Genomic DNA, 17,619 nt, shown 5'->3' with positions numbered 1-17,619 from the left:
GGCATGCTGGGTGACGGGTGGCATGGTGGGTGCTGGGTGACATGGTGGGTGACGGGTGGCACGGTGGGTGCTGGGCGGCATGGTGGTTGCTGGGCACGGTGGGTGCTGGGCACGGCGGGTGCTGGGCAGCATGGTGGTTGCTGGGCACAGTGGGTGCTGGGCGGCACGGTGGGTGATGGGTGGCACGGTGGGCACTGGGTTGGATATCATCGTGGGCGCAGCACGTCAAAGGCAAGTTGTGTGATGAATTGAAGGAGCAGCCATTGCCATTCGGAAGCTCATGACGGGTTATCTTTATGTGATGTTGAGTCTTGTGAAGTGTACAGTCTGTATATACATGTTGCCAAGATGCGGCTATTTTCATGCCATAACAAATCAATATGTAAAGCACCATACTACGTAGCATATCATCACACTTTATTGAAAAAGCATCACTGGACTTTTACTGTATTTACTTTTCCACTCGCTTGCTCTGGCGTCCTGCTTGTGTAAGAGAGCTCCAAAGGTGCTTTCGCAGGGAAGCAAGGTGGTTCTCCGGATGTGGTGCAGGTGGCATCATTGGATGGTCACTTATGTATTTCGCCAGGCAGTCTAAAAGGAGAGTGCAATAAATATATAAGTAAATTGTTTTTCCAATGATTTCTAGCAATAAGTGAATGAAGGAAATCTGCTCTAATCACTTCAAAAAAAGTTTAAGATAACAAAATGCAGCAAATGTCACACACAAACATGCTACCCAGGACGCAAGCCAGCACAGGTTTATTTGCAGTGAGTATGCATACACATGCATCACATTGTTTTGCAGATTTACATGGAATTTTTGTATGTTTTTTGCCAAAGCCACGCCTCTTCTCATCTGGAGGTTGGCTTAACTGCAAAATTTAGACACATGGGAGCTGTACTCAAAGCCTTATGGGGTGGATATTTGGCTTCTGATTTTGCATAATTTGTCTGCTCTTCAACCACCCAAATTCCTGTCAAATTCAGAGAGCCACAATTTGGCTACACTGTCTCTAACGCATGCAGGGGAGATGCAAGGTGCAAGCTGTCTGATTTGTCCATTCTATCATTTGTTAGCTTTACTTGTTGCTCGTGCAGTTGGTGAGGAAGTCGTAACTTTAGCATTTGCCATATAGGCATAAAATATTTCATGTAAAAGCTGTATAATGGCTGGCTTGCAAGCTTTATTTAGCTGCAAATGATGGCAACTAATGTTTTAAAGTGAAGCTTTTTTTGCCTCTTCTCCCAACATTACGGGCGCTGCAGCTGCTATGGTCTTGTCATGCGTGCCGTTGGATTTCTTGCAACATTACTAGATGGCGCTCACCTCTGCACATTCTGACCGGCGCTGCTGCCCCAGCATTTCACCGTTAGTGTGTATTGCACGTGCTGTGCTGGTTTTAATTTCTATGCGAGAAAAATGCAGCTGCTGGGCTGTGATAGTGTAAACATTAGAATCGTCCTTAGTCTGAAGAGAGCGCTTTGAGCTGGAATCTCAACAGTGTGTTCGCCATGTATGTAGAAGGAGCCCATTAACACGCGCCAGCAAGGCGTGCACTCGACGTCGAGGACCCCCAGACTTGAAAGAAGTGTGACACAGAACAGGAGCGTCTTCGCTACGCAGTGAAATGTAGTGCAGACCGCGAATTTATGTATACATTGTATACATACAATTACAATAGCTAATTGAAGTATGCACAGCCTCATAATTCAATTAAAGTTTAATATTTCTGCCATGATGCGGTGCGCCATGTGAGGCAATGACAACGCTCCATTCCTTCTCAGTGATTATGAACAATGACTCGCAACAACGCCTCAAGCAAACACATCTCCCTGTGTGTTCTGTGGGCTATGCAGACAAACAGAAGTGGTGCATGCAAGGTAATGCTTAACATCAACTCGCCACTTTCGTATTGGACTAAACACTGAAAAGATTACAAACTTGCCACTAACATCACCGTTAATTATTGTCAATCAAAGCAAACAATGTGTGCTTCGTGTACATCGATTCTCACAGTGCATGGGATCTGCCATTTTTTTTCTACTTTTCAATCTCCATATTGCTACTTTGCTAAGGTAACCTACATCTTCAATGTAAAAAAAGCCCAAAGAAGCATCTTAACGTAATACAGAGCAATCTTTCATGCTCGTCTGTTTAAAAAAAAACATATTTATGTAGGAAATGAAATCTTCGGCAGAGTGTTGATGAGACTACAAGAGTACCTGGTACTTTGATCCATAAAACAATTGAATCTTGGCAGAAGAATGCCAGTTACAGCCACACTATACAGTCCTTTCTAATCCAGGCTGGCGGAAAGCGCTGGAATTCCGCATGATGCCCAGCACCTTGCTTTTCTTGGCACCGACAAGAGGCATGAAAATTTTAGGATGCTTTGCGTAGAACAAGATCAGCTATGCAGATCAGAGCGTACATGCGACTAATGTTCGAGGTGCTTTCTTTGTGTAGCAGTTCTTTCCTCATTCTTATGCTTAAATAAAATGAGATCACTGAAAGTATGCCGAAAGTGCTGATAGGCCATGTCTTACAAACTTCAATAATCAGAACATCTAAAATCAAGAAAGCGGCTGACAGATGGAATAGCACACAGTGGTATGAAGGTTATAAACATGGATGAGGTGCCTCAGAAAGGCTGACCAACTTTTGAGCTATCTTCGTCAAAAGTGGCCTGGTCAGCCTTGCCATGTTAGTTTTAAAGGACTAGTAGGGTGACATCACGTGCAGTTGTTGTCAGTGGCAGCTGGTTGTAAAGGGAGAGACTTTAAAGAGAATGAGCGCTGTCGTCTGACGTCTGTAAGCATGGTTCCTAAGACGAGGGCACAAGACCGTGAGAATAGGAAGGCGGCGAGAAAAGAAACAAAAGAAAAGGAGAAAAAAAGAGATGCCAAGAGGCAAAAAAAGAAAGACAAGAAAAAGAAGGGCATGGGAGCGTGTTAAGGAAGTGAGGGGTTAGGGAGCATTCAGGAGTGTCATTGGCGGCATCTTTCTGCCGTTTTAGAAGAACTGGTCAGGCGGTCAGTGTGCGAGTAACAAAAAAGACCCCAAAAGATATCAGTTGAAAGAATGACTTGAGTAGCGTAGCAGCAACGCGTCGGGTAATGTTGAAGAAATTAAGATGGCGACAAGGAGTCTGGGATGCAATGTATGTGGTAGCTGGCAGGCAGAGGCATGGTGTTTTAGGGATGTCAGCCTCAGTAGCTCAACGCAGGTGTCGTCACAGTGCTATATATAGCTGGTGATACCCTGTGTGACTGATGCGCAGAAAAACGTATCCTGGCATCTGGGATTTTGGATTGTGGTGGTGAGGGTGTTCAAAAAATATGATAGAAAACAGACAAAAGGGGGGAACTGAAAGTGGAATAACAAATAGGAGGGTTACATGAGCAAAAGCGGGCGGAGGCAGGTGTACATGGGAAAAGGGGTCATACAGTTGATATAAACATTAAAACACGAAAGAATATATTAAATTGAGTAGTAATCAGGTAAAAATTAGAAACGGTGGAATAGGTGAGGTTAAGAATTAAGTTTAGCTGGTGGCACAATGTGTTTTGTGCCTTGGTTGATGACATGAGGCTTTCCGATTTAAGTTGCAGCTTTAAAGTTTTTAAAGATTCTAAGTTGCTGTGTTAAATTGATTCCCATTGGATGTAGGCATTTAAACTTGTGTATGAGGTATGATTCCAGATATTTCCTCTAGCGAGGTGAGCGGAAATTTGTAGTCTATAGAGCCTTGCTTTGTCACATATGACATGTTCATTGAAGTGGCTGGCTACTCCTTTAGGTAAATTGTTTTGTATCTGCGCGGTGACCGTTCAGTCTTTTATGATTTTTTGTCCTGTCTCACCTATGTATTATTTGCTACAAGTGGCACATTCTAGACAGTAGACTACATTGCTTGATGTGCAGATGAAACTCGAAGTTACGTTGTTTGAGTAATTTGATGCTGTACTTATTACTGTAGTAGTAGATTAAATATGTTTGCATGTAGAGCACCCGGGCGGCCACAGGGACTGGTTCCTAACTTCGTTGTTGTTTTTAGTTTGGCACATACAAGAATATCCTTAATATTATAGTGTTGCATCTCAAGACTACTCTGGGCAGGGCGGGAAAAATCTTGTTTCTGGTTGCTGGTGAGAATTGGGTAGTATTTATTGAGGATGTTGTTCATGTTTGGGAGTGTGAGAATTTAGTAGTAAGAAGAGGCGCTGTTCTTGTGATCCTAGGGTGGGGCTTGAGCACGTCGGCTCAGTCAAGTTTGGTTGCATCGGTGCAGGCTTTCTGAAGGGCACTCTTTGGGTGGTTCCCGTTTGATAGGGTTTCTTTAGGGTGATCAAGTCTATCTATGTAGTCTTGGTTTTCAACACACATGTGACGTAGCCATGTGCTTGGCCTTTAAAGATGCCTTCTTTGCAATGTGGCTTGATGGTGGCTTGTATATTCTAGGTACTGTTGTTTGTCAAAAGGTTTCCATACAGCATTGTCATTAGTGCCCCAGTGTCAATGTATATTGTTTAGTCCAGAAATTTTATGCGCTCCACTGAAGATTTTGATGCGAATTTTATTGTTGGCTGAAAAGAATTTAGAAATCCTACATATTTATCTAGGCTGTCTTGACCATGTCACCATATTATGAATATGTCGTCTGTGTATCGTAGCTATGTGTGGGGCCTGTCAGTGCAGCGCAATAGGAAGTCTGTAGAATCCCCATAAATATGTTCGCATAAATATGTTTTCCCATGTACATCTGCTTCCGCCCGCTTTTGCTCATGCCACCCTCTTATTTGTTATTCCAGTTTCAGTTCACCCCCATATTTGTCTGTTCTTTATTCTATTTTTTCGAAACACCCTCACCAACATATTCCAAAATCCCAGGCGCCAGGATACCTTCTTCGGTGCCTCAGCCACACAGGGTATCGCCACTTCTGCATACCGCTGTGACGACACCTACGTTGAGCTACTGGGACTAACGTCCCTAGAAAGACCGTGCCGCTGCCTTCCAGCTACCCTATACACTGCATTCCAGACTCCTTGCTGCCATCTTAACTCCTTCTAAATTATCCGACGCATTGCTGCTATGCTACTCAAGTCATTCTTTCAACTAATGTCTTTTCGGGTTGTTTTTGTTAGTCGAGCACTGACCGCCTCACCGGCTCCTTTAAAGCCACAAGAACATGCTGCCAAAGACACCCCTGAATGCTCCCTAACCTCTTGCTTCCCTAACACCTTCCTATGCCCTTCTTTTTCTTTTCTTGTTCTTTCTTTCCGTCTTGGTCTCTTTTTTTCTCCTTTTCTCCCCGCCTTCCCACTCCCACTATTGTTCCTACGTCTTAGGAATCATGCTTACAGACATCAGGTGACCGCGCTCATTCTCCTTCAAGTCTCTCCCTTTACAACCAGCCACTCCTGACAACTGCATGTGACGTCACTCTACTAACACTTTAAAACCAACATGCCGAGGATGACGAGGCAGCCTTTGAGAAGATAGGTCCTCCTAACGAAACGTTGGCCACCCTTTCCGAGGCACTTTATCCCTGTTTATAACTTTTACATCCCAATAATCAGAATAGTGTTTTGAAATTGCATGGCTGTGAATGCTGCAGATTGTAAAGCAGCACATCAGTTGACCACAGTCAACAGTTTGGACGGCAATAGTTTAAAAAGCTTCTTTTAGACCATACAATTTGCCAAGCTGTGTCGGAACCCAATTTTCTTGAGAAGCATTATTTCAAAAAAGTGAAATGAAAGCTGCAGCGTGAAAAGCTACAATAACGCATGCCAAGTCTACATTAGAAATTTCAAAGACAATGAGGTGCTTAAATGTTCACTTCTGTTAAGACAATGAGCAGCAGGTGAATGCAAGCTATCAAGGTCCTGTCAAAATTAACCGCTCGTGTAGCCACCCGACTTTGTTGATTGTTTTTAATTGAAACTGATTATGGGGGAAACTTTGTGGGCGATTTTCGCCGGAAACCCATATCCCGAAATTATCTTGTGCTGTTTTTCATACCCACAGAGACATTTAAATTGTGTGTCGAGACACAGTGCATATACAGCAGAAGAAAAAGATATAATATATAGGCACTTGCCTCATTCTTGCTTTGGCATTTCTTGTCGCTCTGTATACATCATGTAATGCTAACTCATTCAGATAACTTGTAGATATGCAGTTATGTTTCTCAAATGAGGTGACTGTTGACTTACTCTTCAAAGCAGCCACTTTCTCCGGTGTTGCCGGAAGCTTCCAAGATGCGCGGCACATTGTCCGGCAGGCCTGTCCAGTCAGGCTGCTTTCACCTGCTTGCACTGGTGTCCACAGGTGCCATGCCACCTCTAATGGGCACTTTCCGTCGGAAGCAGACTTGAATATGTAATGCCACTTGTTGAGTGGCATCACAAATCCCACACCAATCTGTACCTGCAATAGATATGAAGTGTTTTTTTCCTGAGCAGTATTCTTAACACTAAAACGCACTTGTATAAAACAATATGATATAGGTTAATTAGATCCGTCAATTTCTGATGCAACTCTATAATTTCCTATTTCTGCCCCTCGAACAAGTTTAAAAAAAACTGGGGTTAAACCCAACCTCACCAAGAAATTCATTTTTGTGTAAAGGATTAAACTAATAAAATTTTCCCATTTTAAGGGCAGCAAACACTCATATTTCGTACAGTCTAACCTTGCAATAATGAAATTAACAGAGAAAGCGAAACAATTGATTCAAATAGGCGCACCGCCATGCAGAGAACAGTGCAAGAACGAGTGACGTCAAGGCCTCCAAGATTGCAGTGTCACACGGAGAACAGTGCAGCACGTTACCTAGAGACCTACGCGCGCCAGTCTCCAAAATACACCACCATCACACACTACATGGCCTTGTTCTAAAGAACATTGGAGACATGCCTTGAAAGTAAGATTACCCTTGCATGGTTGAAAACAAGTGAATTCCCTTGTGGGCTCTGAAAACCACTCGCACCACTCACTCATCTCAGCAGTTATATTTTCGTCATGACTAAACTGCAGCGACGAATGCGCCAAGTCCCGTCACAACTTCAAACTTCAGAACTCAGTGTGCACGCTCCTTTTACTGCGACCAGGTTTGAAATGTTTGTTGTAACAGTACAGCGCTAGTACAGCGGCAGCGGAATTCTCTTTAGGGACAATTGCACCTTCTACATCTTTTTGTAGGTTTTTGCGCAATATGTGCGTTGCTGTTTTTTGTCATGAAGCCCTTCAGTTGATGTCTAGCGCCCGTTCAGACTGTGTCTCTTTGTGTGTGTGTGTGCCCTTGCACTTGTCATGATGTCCAAGTTCAGCTACCACCAACTAGAACTAACTTTTGCATTAATCAGAAGTACATATTAGCACGCTTTATAAAAAGCCAAAGGATTAGCACTATGCTGACCGGGAATGAGAAATGGTAAGAATATTCTGGCTGAAAACAACATTTCATGTTTATCAACACTGACGGGCAAGTAATTAAGAAAGTTGGTGTACGTTAATGTTTACCTTTTGAGTGATACAAGGGACAGAAAGAAGACAACAAGACACAAAAGCTACCAATTCAACATTAATTTTGGTGCAAAAATTTAAGATAATATTTATACTGCGTGTGCCCTTGCACTGCACAAGCGATCTTTTAAGACAAAGGGCACAAGTTGCAATACAAATGTACAAAATCATGATAAACAGTACTTGCATAAAAATAGAACAAATAAGCACGGAGTGATCACTATTCCGTGTCATTTAGAGAGTATTCCTCTTTGTAATGCAATCATAATGAGCACTGGCTGACAGATGTCCCTCTTTTTTAAATGGTATGCCTCAGTGATATTGTTGATCAATCGGTTGCCTTAAGTAAACAAAACAGATGAACAATCTAAATCTGGCGTACATCACCAGTTGTGTCAATGCATTGTCAAGTGGGACGAGCATGCTTGTCCCTTGAGTGAATAATGGTGCTCTCCTGGGCACATGCTTATACAGCGGCCAGTCTGCCCCATGTACAAGACCGTCTATTCTTAGTACGAAGATGGTGCAGAGTGGCCGAACTCCGCGGATTGCCAGCGCGCATTGCATGGCTGTGCAACGGAGCTAAGCGGCGCAGGCGCACAGGGGCTTAGAGGTGGGACTTCATGTCATGTGTCATCCGCTAAAGCATGGCGTGCTCCCGCACTTTAGCAGATGACATGAAGCTCCACATCCCCCCTGCGCCATGCACGCTGGCACTCCGCGGGGCGTGGTCACGCTGAGTCGTGTTCGTGCCAAGAGTTGACGACCCTGTGCATTTGACCAAACATACACATGAACAGAGGCATAGAATACACTACTAATGACGGACACAAGACATATTTAGTGGTAATTTATACAAATCTCCTTTGCCTGGACGCCTTTCTCAATGCGCTTGTGGAATGCTATGCACACATATTTCGAGAGAAAAAATAAAGTAGGCAGGTATGCCGCACAGTCCACAAGTGAACTGAGAAAAGCGAGCAGGCAAGCGAGGTACGCTTGGTTAAACATACCACGAAATATGTCTAGTGTGTGTTAGGGGCAGTGTACTGCATTCCAATGTTAGGAAGCTGACAGGCCAGGAACTAAATATGTACCAAAGAAATCACCACATTTTACTGAGAAGACCGGCATGCTCGCCTGACTTGGCCCTGCATTGCCGCGATAGGGCTTTAGGCCAGATTAAATTAGTTTATCTGTTTCCACCCACGGTGAAAAATTGACAAGAGAAATCAGAGAGGCATACCACAAGACGTGTGAGCAAGCCCCCATTATGAATGCATGAAAAAAGGCGTCCTTTCTAGATGACAAGGGATAGAAATTAGTCTGACTATTCACTTTTTTTTACGCAAATACTGTTTATTGTGATTTTTTGCCTTTGTATTACAACTCACATTTTCCTTCTGAAGGAACTTGTGCACAATATAAGCACACATTCAGTGTTATTTTTATTCCTTCTATCAAAATATTCAGTCATCACTGGTCATGTTGTATGGTCTCCCTTCCTTCACTGTGTAAATTTTGTCCTCAAGTTATATGAACTGACTGGCAAACTCAAAACGACACTACAAATTTCACCTAGAGGATACGGCTGGTTCTCAGAAAATGCACCAATACGGCGACAGGTGTCTGTTGGCACACTGTAGCAATAATGGGTGGAAGCTATTAGCTACCTTTGACATTGCTGCAATACATCAGTTGTGACATGGCTACAACCCTTAAGAAACAACAGAAATGTAAGTGCACAGCAAAAACAAGCAGGTTCATCAACCACAAATTTGACTTCAGCAGCCAGAACATAGACAGTTTCATGTAGCTAAAGCATTAGCTAATATGTGGAAAATACATGCACAAGCACCCTTAGCTTGAGATACCTGCATACCAACATAAAACCATGAGTTGCAGTGCATATGATGCTTGTTCTTGACACTAGTATCTTGTGAAAAATACTTTTTGGATTACGTACCATGCTTTCAATTCATTTGCCCAGTAATCAAAGGCTTTTGACAGCATTACACTTTGTACTTGCTAGTTGAAAATATTCTCACGTGAACAGCACCAAGCAGAATAAATAGAAAACTGCCCACTGTGCTAACCAAATATGTGGAGAGACCCAAAGTAATAGAATTATTTCTGGACCGCTGTAGACTTAGAGCTTGTTGGCTGATAGTCACTATTAAAATTACACCACTGCCAAACAGATGTTCTGTGTGGTGCTGTTGAAATCAAGTTCACTTGATGAGCAACATAGCAATAACCAGCAAATGCTTTAGCAATAGCGAGCAGGCAATCTTGCATGTGCAAAACTGCATGCTTATTTAATGATAGTGCATCAATAGACTGAACTATGTACCAACTATGTGGTCTATGCAGTATAGACAAAGTCGAAAACGATGCAACTGGACACAGACTCTGCCACAATGCCTACTTGCATGAATGGGTATTGTTTAAGAAGAATATAAATAAATGTAGAGAAAGAAAGCAAGCTTACTAGAAAACTCTTCACTGCTGTAGGACTTACAGCACAGTGAATACTGGCCTTCATTTACCATTTAAAGAAATTCAAGCTCGTGTCTATTGTTCTGGGAACTTGAGAAATAATTGTGAAAAAATGGAGAAGGTTAGGCTAGTTGGCGTTGACACAGCTCCTGTGACATAGTTACTAGCACAAACAAGGCGTACGGAATAAAGGTCGGACTAGCCAAAGCGGTAGACTTCAACTGACAAGCTTTATTCAGAAGAAACATGCAAACAGGCCACCGCATGCTCAGTTAATGTGGAGACAGATGCATAAACGAATGGGCCACATAGGGGATAACGAAATGCACATAGAAGCTGATAAGCATCCACAAGAAGCCATTACAAAGCATTCACCAGATTTTTCTGAAGACACAACACTTATTTATTAGCTGGTACCAGTGATGGAGTGCTTATGCATTCATCAGCAGCTTTCGAAATGCAAAACACCTCAAACATTTCCCTATATAACTGCCTGGCAAACTGACTGAGCACTTGTGTGCTATGAAAACATGGGGAGCACTTATGGGTACTTTAACAGTGATCAGCCAAGTAGCCAGCGCCTGTGAGAGCATTTACAGCCTTCCGGTACTCCCCAAGCCACTCATTCAGGCACCTGTTTGTTCAATATACCACTTTCCGCAGGGAAGTGCAATGTAGCATACCACCACTACATTTCAGTTAACAAAGCAGGTGACATGCTCCTTAGTGCATGTACTTTGACGCCCGGCAATGTTTACCAACTTGCATATTCTTGTGAGCATTAGCAGTGCCGAAAAAATGCCTACACCAAACTTGTTCGCCACCTTTCTTCTAGGCGGTGGGACACCCTGTGTATGTATGGCAGAGCTGCACGGCTACCACTGGGACATGCGTTACTGCACGTCCAGTGGGCAATGTGGTAGTGCTAATGACTTTCTTGTTGTGCTGGCTTTGCTGTTAAAAACAGTGTGGGTGTTTTCGAACAGTGTTCAGTAGGACTCAAGTTCACACATGAGTTGCCAGAAGATGATCAGCTGCAATCATTCGATATTCGTATAATTTTAAATCATACTTTCCTTATTATATATACTCCCTTAGGAAAACGAAGCCCTTGCTCGACTACCGTTTGGCATACTCCATGTTAAAGGATGCATAGCTCCTAGCTGCCCAAGAGCTGTTCTGGTTAAATCTTGTGCACCAGGTTTCCTGCAGCGCTCAGCAACAAGCGAGCCATTTATGTAGGGCCGAGTATCTCGATAACACTTTGGTGTCAACTACTGGGAGCCTCATTAAAGAGGTAAAAACAGATCTCGCAGCTGCTCGGTGCAATAACGCACGTGCCAGTGGGCGCCCTGTGGCTGTGCCATCTGTACATGGGGTGTCCCATCACCTAAACAATGTGGCAAACCAGTGCAGTGTAGGTGTTTTCTTCAGCGCCACTAGAGCTCGCAAGAATGTGCAGGTTGGTAAGCAACGCCGGGAATCAGGGTACATGCACTAAGGAGCATGTCACCCACTTTTTTAACTGCAATGTGGGGTGGTATACAAGATTTCACTTCCCTGTAGAAAGTGTTGTATTGGACAAAAGGGCAGGTTCTTGAATGAGAGGCTTAGGGAGCACCGGAACGCTGTAAACACTCTAGCAGGCACTGCCCATTTGGCTGACCACTGCCGAAGATGTGCTCGTAAATGCTACCTGTGTTTTCAAAACAAGCAAGTGCTCAGACGGTTTGGCAGGCAGTTAGATAAGGAAATATTTGGTGTTTGGCATTTCAAAGGCTGATGATGAATGTGTAAGCACTCCTTCACTGGAACTCACTGATAAAGGAGTGTTTGTTGTACCTTGAGAAGAACCTGCTGAATGCTTTGTAATGGTTTGTTGTGGGCAGTATTGGCTTTGTTGCGCATTTGGTTTCCTCCCATGTGGAACATTTATTTATGCATCTGTCTGCAGATATTTTTGAGCATAAGGTGGGGCCTCATTGCGTGTTTTCTGAATAAAGCTTGTAAGTTGAAGTCTAGTGCACTGTCTTGTCCAACCTTTTTCAATTAGTCTTGTTCGTGCAAGTAAGCCTCACAATAATTGTAATACCAATGTTAAACAATGGTAAGCATGCTGCATGCTTAGACCTGTGACATATTTGGCCCATTACACTTTTAATCCTTACGTGTGCAGAAACTGCACAAGCGTGTAGCCTAAACGAAAAAAAAAGTGGATATAAAAGGTGTAACACAGGAAAGTTTCAAATCAATAAAACAAAATAACAAGAGGTACATATAATGTGTACTAAGCAAAATAAAATGTAACGTGCAGCCAAGTGATTGATGCAAGAAAAAATAAACCTCAAGACATGTTAGGTCTAGTTTTAAAGTGGACAAGGTAATGTGTACATAATGTCTACAGACACAAATAAGCAGCAAGTTGAATAAAGTTGAGCAGATATTTAGCCTATTTAGTAAGCACTGCTGAGTAATATGTCCATAAACTTATTGACGAATGATACCGAGACCCTACTTTTGCAAACACATACACTTCAGTCATACCTGACCAGACCATCCGATTACACACAGTGCTGCTGCAGCCATAGCTCCTCCCTGACGTGGACACTGTTGTTGGTCACGGCCTTGCCCCTGCAAGATAGGTTCTGTGTTAACTTATAGCAGTGGCACTTTAAAGAAGTCATTGTGAACACATGCAAGGAGCACAGAAAAAGTCACAAAAACAATGTTTGCACCACTGCAGGGTGGGAACAGAGCACAAGGTCAAAGTTACTGATGAATATTGTGATAATAGGGACCTCTTCATGACAATAAAATTTTTAAGACCTACAGCTACAGTACATTACAAACAAATGTTTGTTTACATAACAATTCATTTTTTTTTCTATCAGTTAAGCAACTTTCCCTTGTCATCTCTAGTTATGTCAAAGTTATGTCAAAACACCTTGTCTCAAAACGTAAGCTGTAGTAGTAGCAAGCCGTAATTGCTTAAATTTTTTTGCCCGAACCCTATGAGGGAGATTTTGTGCGCGACGGCTTTGAGCGAGAAAACGAGCCGTCGCGCAAACATATCGCTCGTTCTTTGTCGCCTGGTTCTGGAAATCTAGAATTCGTCGCTCCTCGCCCAGAAGTGCTATGAGCGAACAGACAATAGCGCGAAGCCGGAATTGTACATCAGTCGAGTACTACCGCTTGTTGCACGGAACAAGCAAACGACTATTTTGATACGTGCAAGGTTAAGAACCTACTGCAAGACTTTAAAGAAATGTTTTACGCTGCTCCTTTGAGTAAAACACAGCAAACTAAATTAATAAAGCACACTTTTGGCGCGTATTTGCTGCCCTCATACCGGCAACACCGGGGAGACTGCTCTCAATGTCGTCGCTCGCATAGGGTACGACTTGTACGGAACGAGCTAGCGCGACACCCATCTACATCGCGTCTCTGTCGCGCGCAAGACGGCTCGCATGGGGTACGACTTGTAGGGAACGAGCGAGCGCGACAAGCATCTACATCGCGTCGCTGTCGCGCGCAAGATCACTTGCATGGTGTTTATACTTTTTCCCAATAACTGCTCACAAACCGACAACCGCGTAAACAGACATTATTTTCAACCTCGAAGCATAAGTAAGAGAGGAAACGTCATTGCAGTAAGAATAGGTAAAGAGGTAGATGAGTCTTTATTATCCAGCTTTAGCAGAAAAGTGGCAGCTCGCGCAAATGAGGACTGTTGCCGAACCTAATCCCTCTCACCGGAAGGAAGCGCTCACCAAGACTTTTAATTTAGCATTAAGCCAATAAGCTTGCGCAAGCAAATTATGTCAACCAACGCTCAGCAAGCATCGGCACAGTCAATGTCGTCGCGGGAGTTCGATTTCTTACGCTCGCAAGGCACTCTAGGCACACACGAGAAGCAAGCACAGCATGCGTGTACTCACCTTTTAAATGGTACGATGCGGTCGAAAAGCGCCCTCCAAGTTGCCGGAGCTGCAAAGTTATTCCCGCATACATGCAGTTGCGTAGTGGACGACCTGCGGAACGCTAATAATGCGCATCATTTCTTTGCGGCGCCCACCGAACTCTCCACAACCACCACGGACAAAGGGAACGCACTCCATGGCATGAAAATCGTTGGTCCACGTTTGCCTGGCGCACCACGCATACCGCGAGTTTGCAGCGAGACACAAGCTATCTTCTGGCTCTTTTGTGCACGCGAACTATGTCACAATTCATTACAGCAAACGCAAAAACACGATCAAACAAACACATCGTAGCAACTCGTACGACCGACAGCACATGTAAACAAGGAAACAAGATTCGTGGACGGATACTATGAGCAACCACTTTGAAAGGGGGTGGTGGGTGGCGCCACCTGTGAAATTGGGAGTTTGGTTGGCCTCCGCTATGACTAAAATAATAACCAGCACACACTCGCTTTGTGCCTTGTTGCGCCCAACTGCATATAGATGTTGCAATACATAAACAACCATCGCACAGTTTATATTATCCGCTATACTTTAGCGCAGAAAGAAATTCTATGACGTGTTTTCGATTTCCAGGAGCTTCCGTCGCATGCGGGCAGTAAAAAGATGGCCTTCGAGATTCGCGTATGCCATTCTTAGGAAGCCTTCTCTGGGCTGTAATTTGAAGAAATATATATAAAAAGGTTTAATAAACAAGAAAAAAAAAAGATGTGGAAAGTGAGGGGTGGAGCCCCTAGCCCAGAACTCCACTGGCTTGTGCGGTCCGCCGTGCCTGGTCGAGGCTGGCGAGCCAAGTCTCCCATTGCTCCCTTCCGGAAAGTTTGCCGCCTACTTTCAGCTGTTTTGAAGCCCATCCATGCCCACCCACGACGCCTTGCGCTACTTCCCGTGCAACCTGCGCCGTCACTTCGTTTTAAACGACTTGTTGCTTTCGTCAACCTCTACTGTAGCAATAGAAATTGTTGACATGATCTCGGAGGTACACGTCCAGTGTGCGATGTTTCCGTGCGCGTTGTAACTTATTCAGTCAGAAAGCATCAAATCTACGAGAATTAATCGCTCGTGTGGGGCGGGTTACACTCGTGTCATCCGCATTGCTTTCGTTTTGGTGTGGTGAATGTGTGCGTATTGCGCTCCTGTCGTGCATGCCTTCTGTATTTATCGTGCGGCGCACGAATATTCCTGGAAAAAACCGCATGTCTCTGCCGCGTGAATGTGTCCTATGTGGTGGTGCCAGAAATGTGCGGCGGTGTACAATATGTTCGCAGCCAAGTGCTACCGTGCATTCCAGCGAATAGACGCGGCTGCTTATGCACGGTTTTATTCAGTGTTTCTTCATTAGCTTTGTGATTTACTTGCGTCTGCGATAGAATCCACAAGGTACCCCAGTTGAAGAAGACAGCAGGAATTCATGTCGCAACTAGCGAAATTTCTGTTGTACGACAGAAGTTCCTCACGTTTCCGTAGTTGACAGACATTCCTGACGTTACGACAGAAATTCTGATGTCGCAACAGAAGCATTCTGTCGCGAAGGCCAAGATCTCTGAAGTCGCAACAGAAACGTTCTGTCGCGACAACAAGAGTTCTGAAGTCGGAACAACAACTTTCTATCATGACAGCGACTCTGACATTACGACAGCAATTCTGACGTCGCAACAGAAACATCCGGTCGCGACGGCCAAGAGTTCTGAAGTCGCAACAGAAGCGCTTTCCGTCGCTGCCCTTTAAAATTGTTTGTCAGTTTCGCATCGGTGGTGTGCACTGTACTTTTCTCTTGCGCGGTATTCAACCGTGCTTCTCTCAAGCCGCCAATGCTGATAGCACCGACACCGGTATTAAAGTCGACGTGGCCAATTGTTATAATTGTGCCGTGACGACGCGGCACCTACCCGTCTCCTCAAAATCGGCCGCTGATCAAAATCATACCATCTGCGGGAATGGCTGCGTATCCGTTTTGTTTTATTTGGTAAGATATGGCACACAAGCCTGTGGACTTACATGTGCGGTTACACTGTCACATTAGTTAGTTTCTCAGAATTATTGCAGAAGCTTATGCGAAGCGGAAAAGAAGTTTTCGGTTGTTCCACAAAGTTGCGTGAAAACTTGTCTCGCTCGGGTCTCATTAATCTGGTACAGCGCTGCCGTGAGAAGCCAGTATGCTGTCAGAATGAAGACTCATCCACGAGTGTTTATGTAGCTATTTTGCGTTGAGCACACGAATTATGTGCGCGCTCAAAAGTGTAAAGAGCGAGAGACAACTGTCGAAATTAGCAGTAACAACCCTAACAATGTCCCCGGTCGCCGTTGTCTATTTCTGAATTTCTTATTCAATATGCATATCGTACAGCAAAATCGATGTTCTATCACTCCACGATGTACTACCTGTCGATCGTAACAACACTTGTGCTCTTCTACAGATGTGGCAGCTGACGCGGTGGAGGGAACCCACATCTTGGCTTTTAAAATACAAATGTAAACAGCAACGGAGACAGTGGTTTCTACTGTTGACACAGCCAAAATGTACGCTGAGAGATAACAGCGCCGTGGTGCAGTGGTAAGATGCTAGGCTCGTGATCCTTAGGTCCCAAGTTCGAATCCCGATTTAGAAAATATTTTTTTATACTTTTCTTTTTTTGTACTAAGAAATTTACATTTTCCTTAAGAGGTCTCTCAATTTTAAATTAAATATTGATCAGGTTGTGTTTTTAAAGTGGGACATGACGTCACATTGTGACTAATTTTGTCTTCTTTGCCTTCTTCAATATGTGGTCCTGTTCCTGCTTGACAGTAAAATGTCTCTAGTGGGGTTGAAATATCATAGCAATCAAGCTGTAGAAATCGTGCTATAAAGCAAAATTTTTCTTCACTATGTGTTTCACGAACCACCGAGTACACCCACCATTCACCCAGCATGCACACCATTTACCCACCATTTACATTTGACCCAGTACGTACATGCAGTATTCACCCACCACATCCATCATTCACCCACCATTCCCACAGTTCACCCAGTATGTACCCACCATCCTCCCAGCACGCCCAGCATTCACCCACCATTTACACAGGTCACCCAGTAGTCATCCCACTATCCACCCACTACACCCACCATTCACCCAGCCCGCCCACCATTGAGACAAGTCACCCAGTATGTATCCCACCAATACATCCCACCATCTACCACTGTACCCACCATCCACCCATTATACCCACGATGAATTCCACCATCACCACCAAGTTTTCCATCATGCCCAGCACATTTTACATCATGCCCAGCATAAAATTCATGATTGGCAATGCTGGGATTTTCAATAGGGATGTGCATGCTTAAAACGCGTTTTGGCACAAATCCATGTGCGGGTGCTAAAAAGAGAAGCATCGGCATGCTTTTCACGTCGTTTGGTAGAAATCCACGTGCGCGTTCTGCCAAAAGCACCATTTGCATGCATATCGTGTGGTTTTCCAGAAAACTGCGTCCGCGTCTACCAAAAGATGCATGTGCATGCTTAAAACGCGTTTTGGTGAAACTCCATGTGTGGGTGCTAAAAAGAGCAGCATCGGCATGCTTTTCACGTCGTTTGGTAGAAATCCATGTGCGCGTTCTGCCA

General features: G+C 44.1%; 1 protein-coding gene across 1 annotated transcript; it reads right to left on the bottom strand.

Moving 5' to 3' along the window:
- Positions 1–396: 396 nt before the first annotated feature.
- LOC142569063 (uncharacterized) lies at positions 397–14,243 on the bottom strand. Its single transcript, XM_075678573.1, has 4 exons — positions 13,970–14,243; positions 12,576–12,662; positions 6,221–6,434; positions 397–591 (listed from the first exon to the last, which is right to left on the bottom strand). The coding sequence occupies exons 2-4, from the start codon at positions 12,615–12,617 to the stop codon at positions 452–454; spliced, it is 396 nt and encodes a 131-aa protein (XP_075534688.1). The 5' UTR covers positions 12,618–12,662; positions 13,970–14,243; the 3' UTR covers positions 397–451.
- Positions 14,244–17,619: the final 3,376 nt, after the last annotated feature.

This window comes from Dermacentor variabilis, unplaced genomic scaffold (assembly GCF_050947875.1).
Source record: "Dermacentor variabilis isolate Ectoservices unplaced genomic scaffold, ASM5094787v1 scaffold_50, whole genome shotgun sequence".
In the NCBI taxonomy this organism is placed as follows: Eukaryota; Metazoa; Arthropoda; class Arachnida; order Ixodida; family Ixodidae; genus Dermacentor; species Dermacentor variabilis.
Note: the sequence above shows the minus strand (reverse complement) of the source record. Positions and strands in the feature narration are given on the sequence as shown.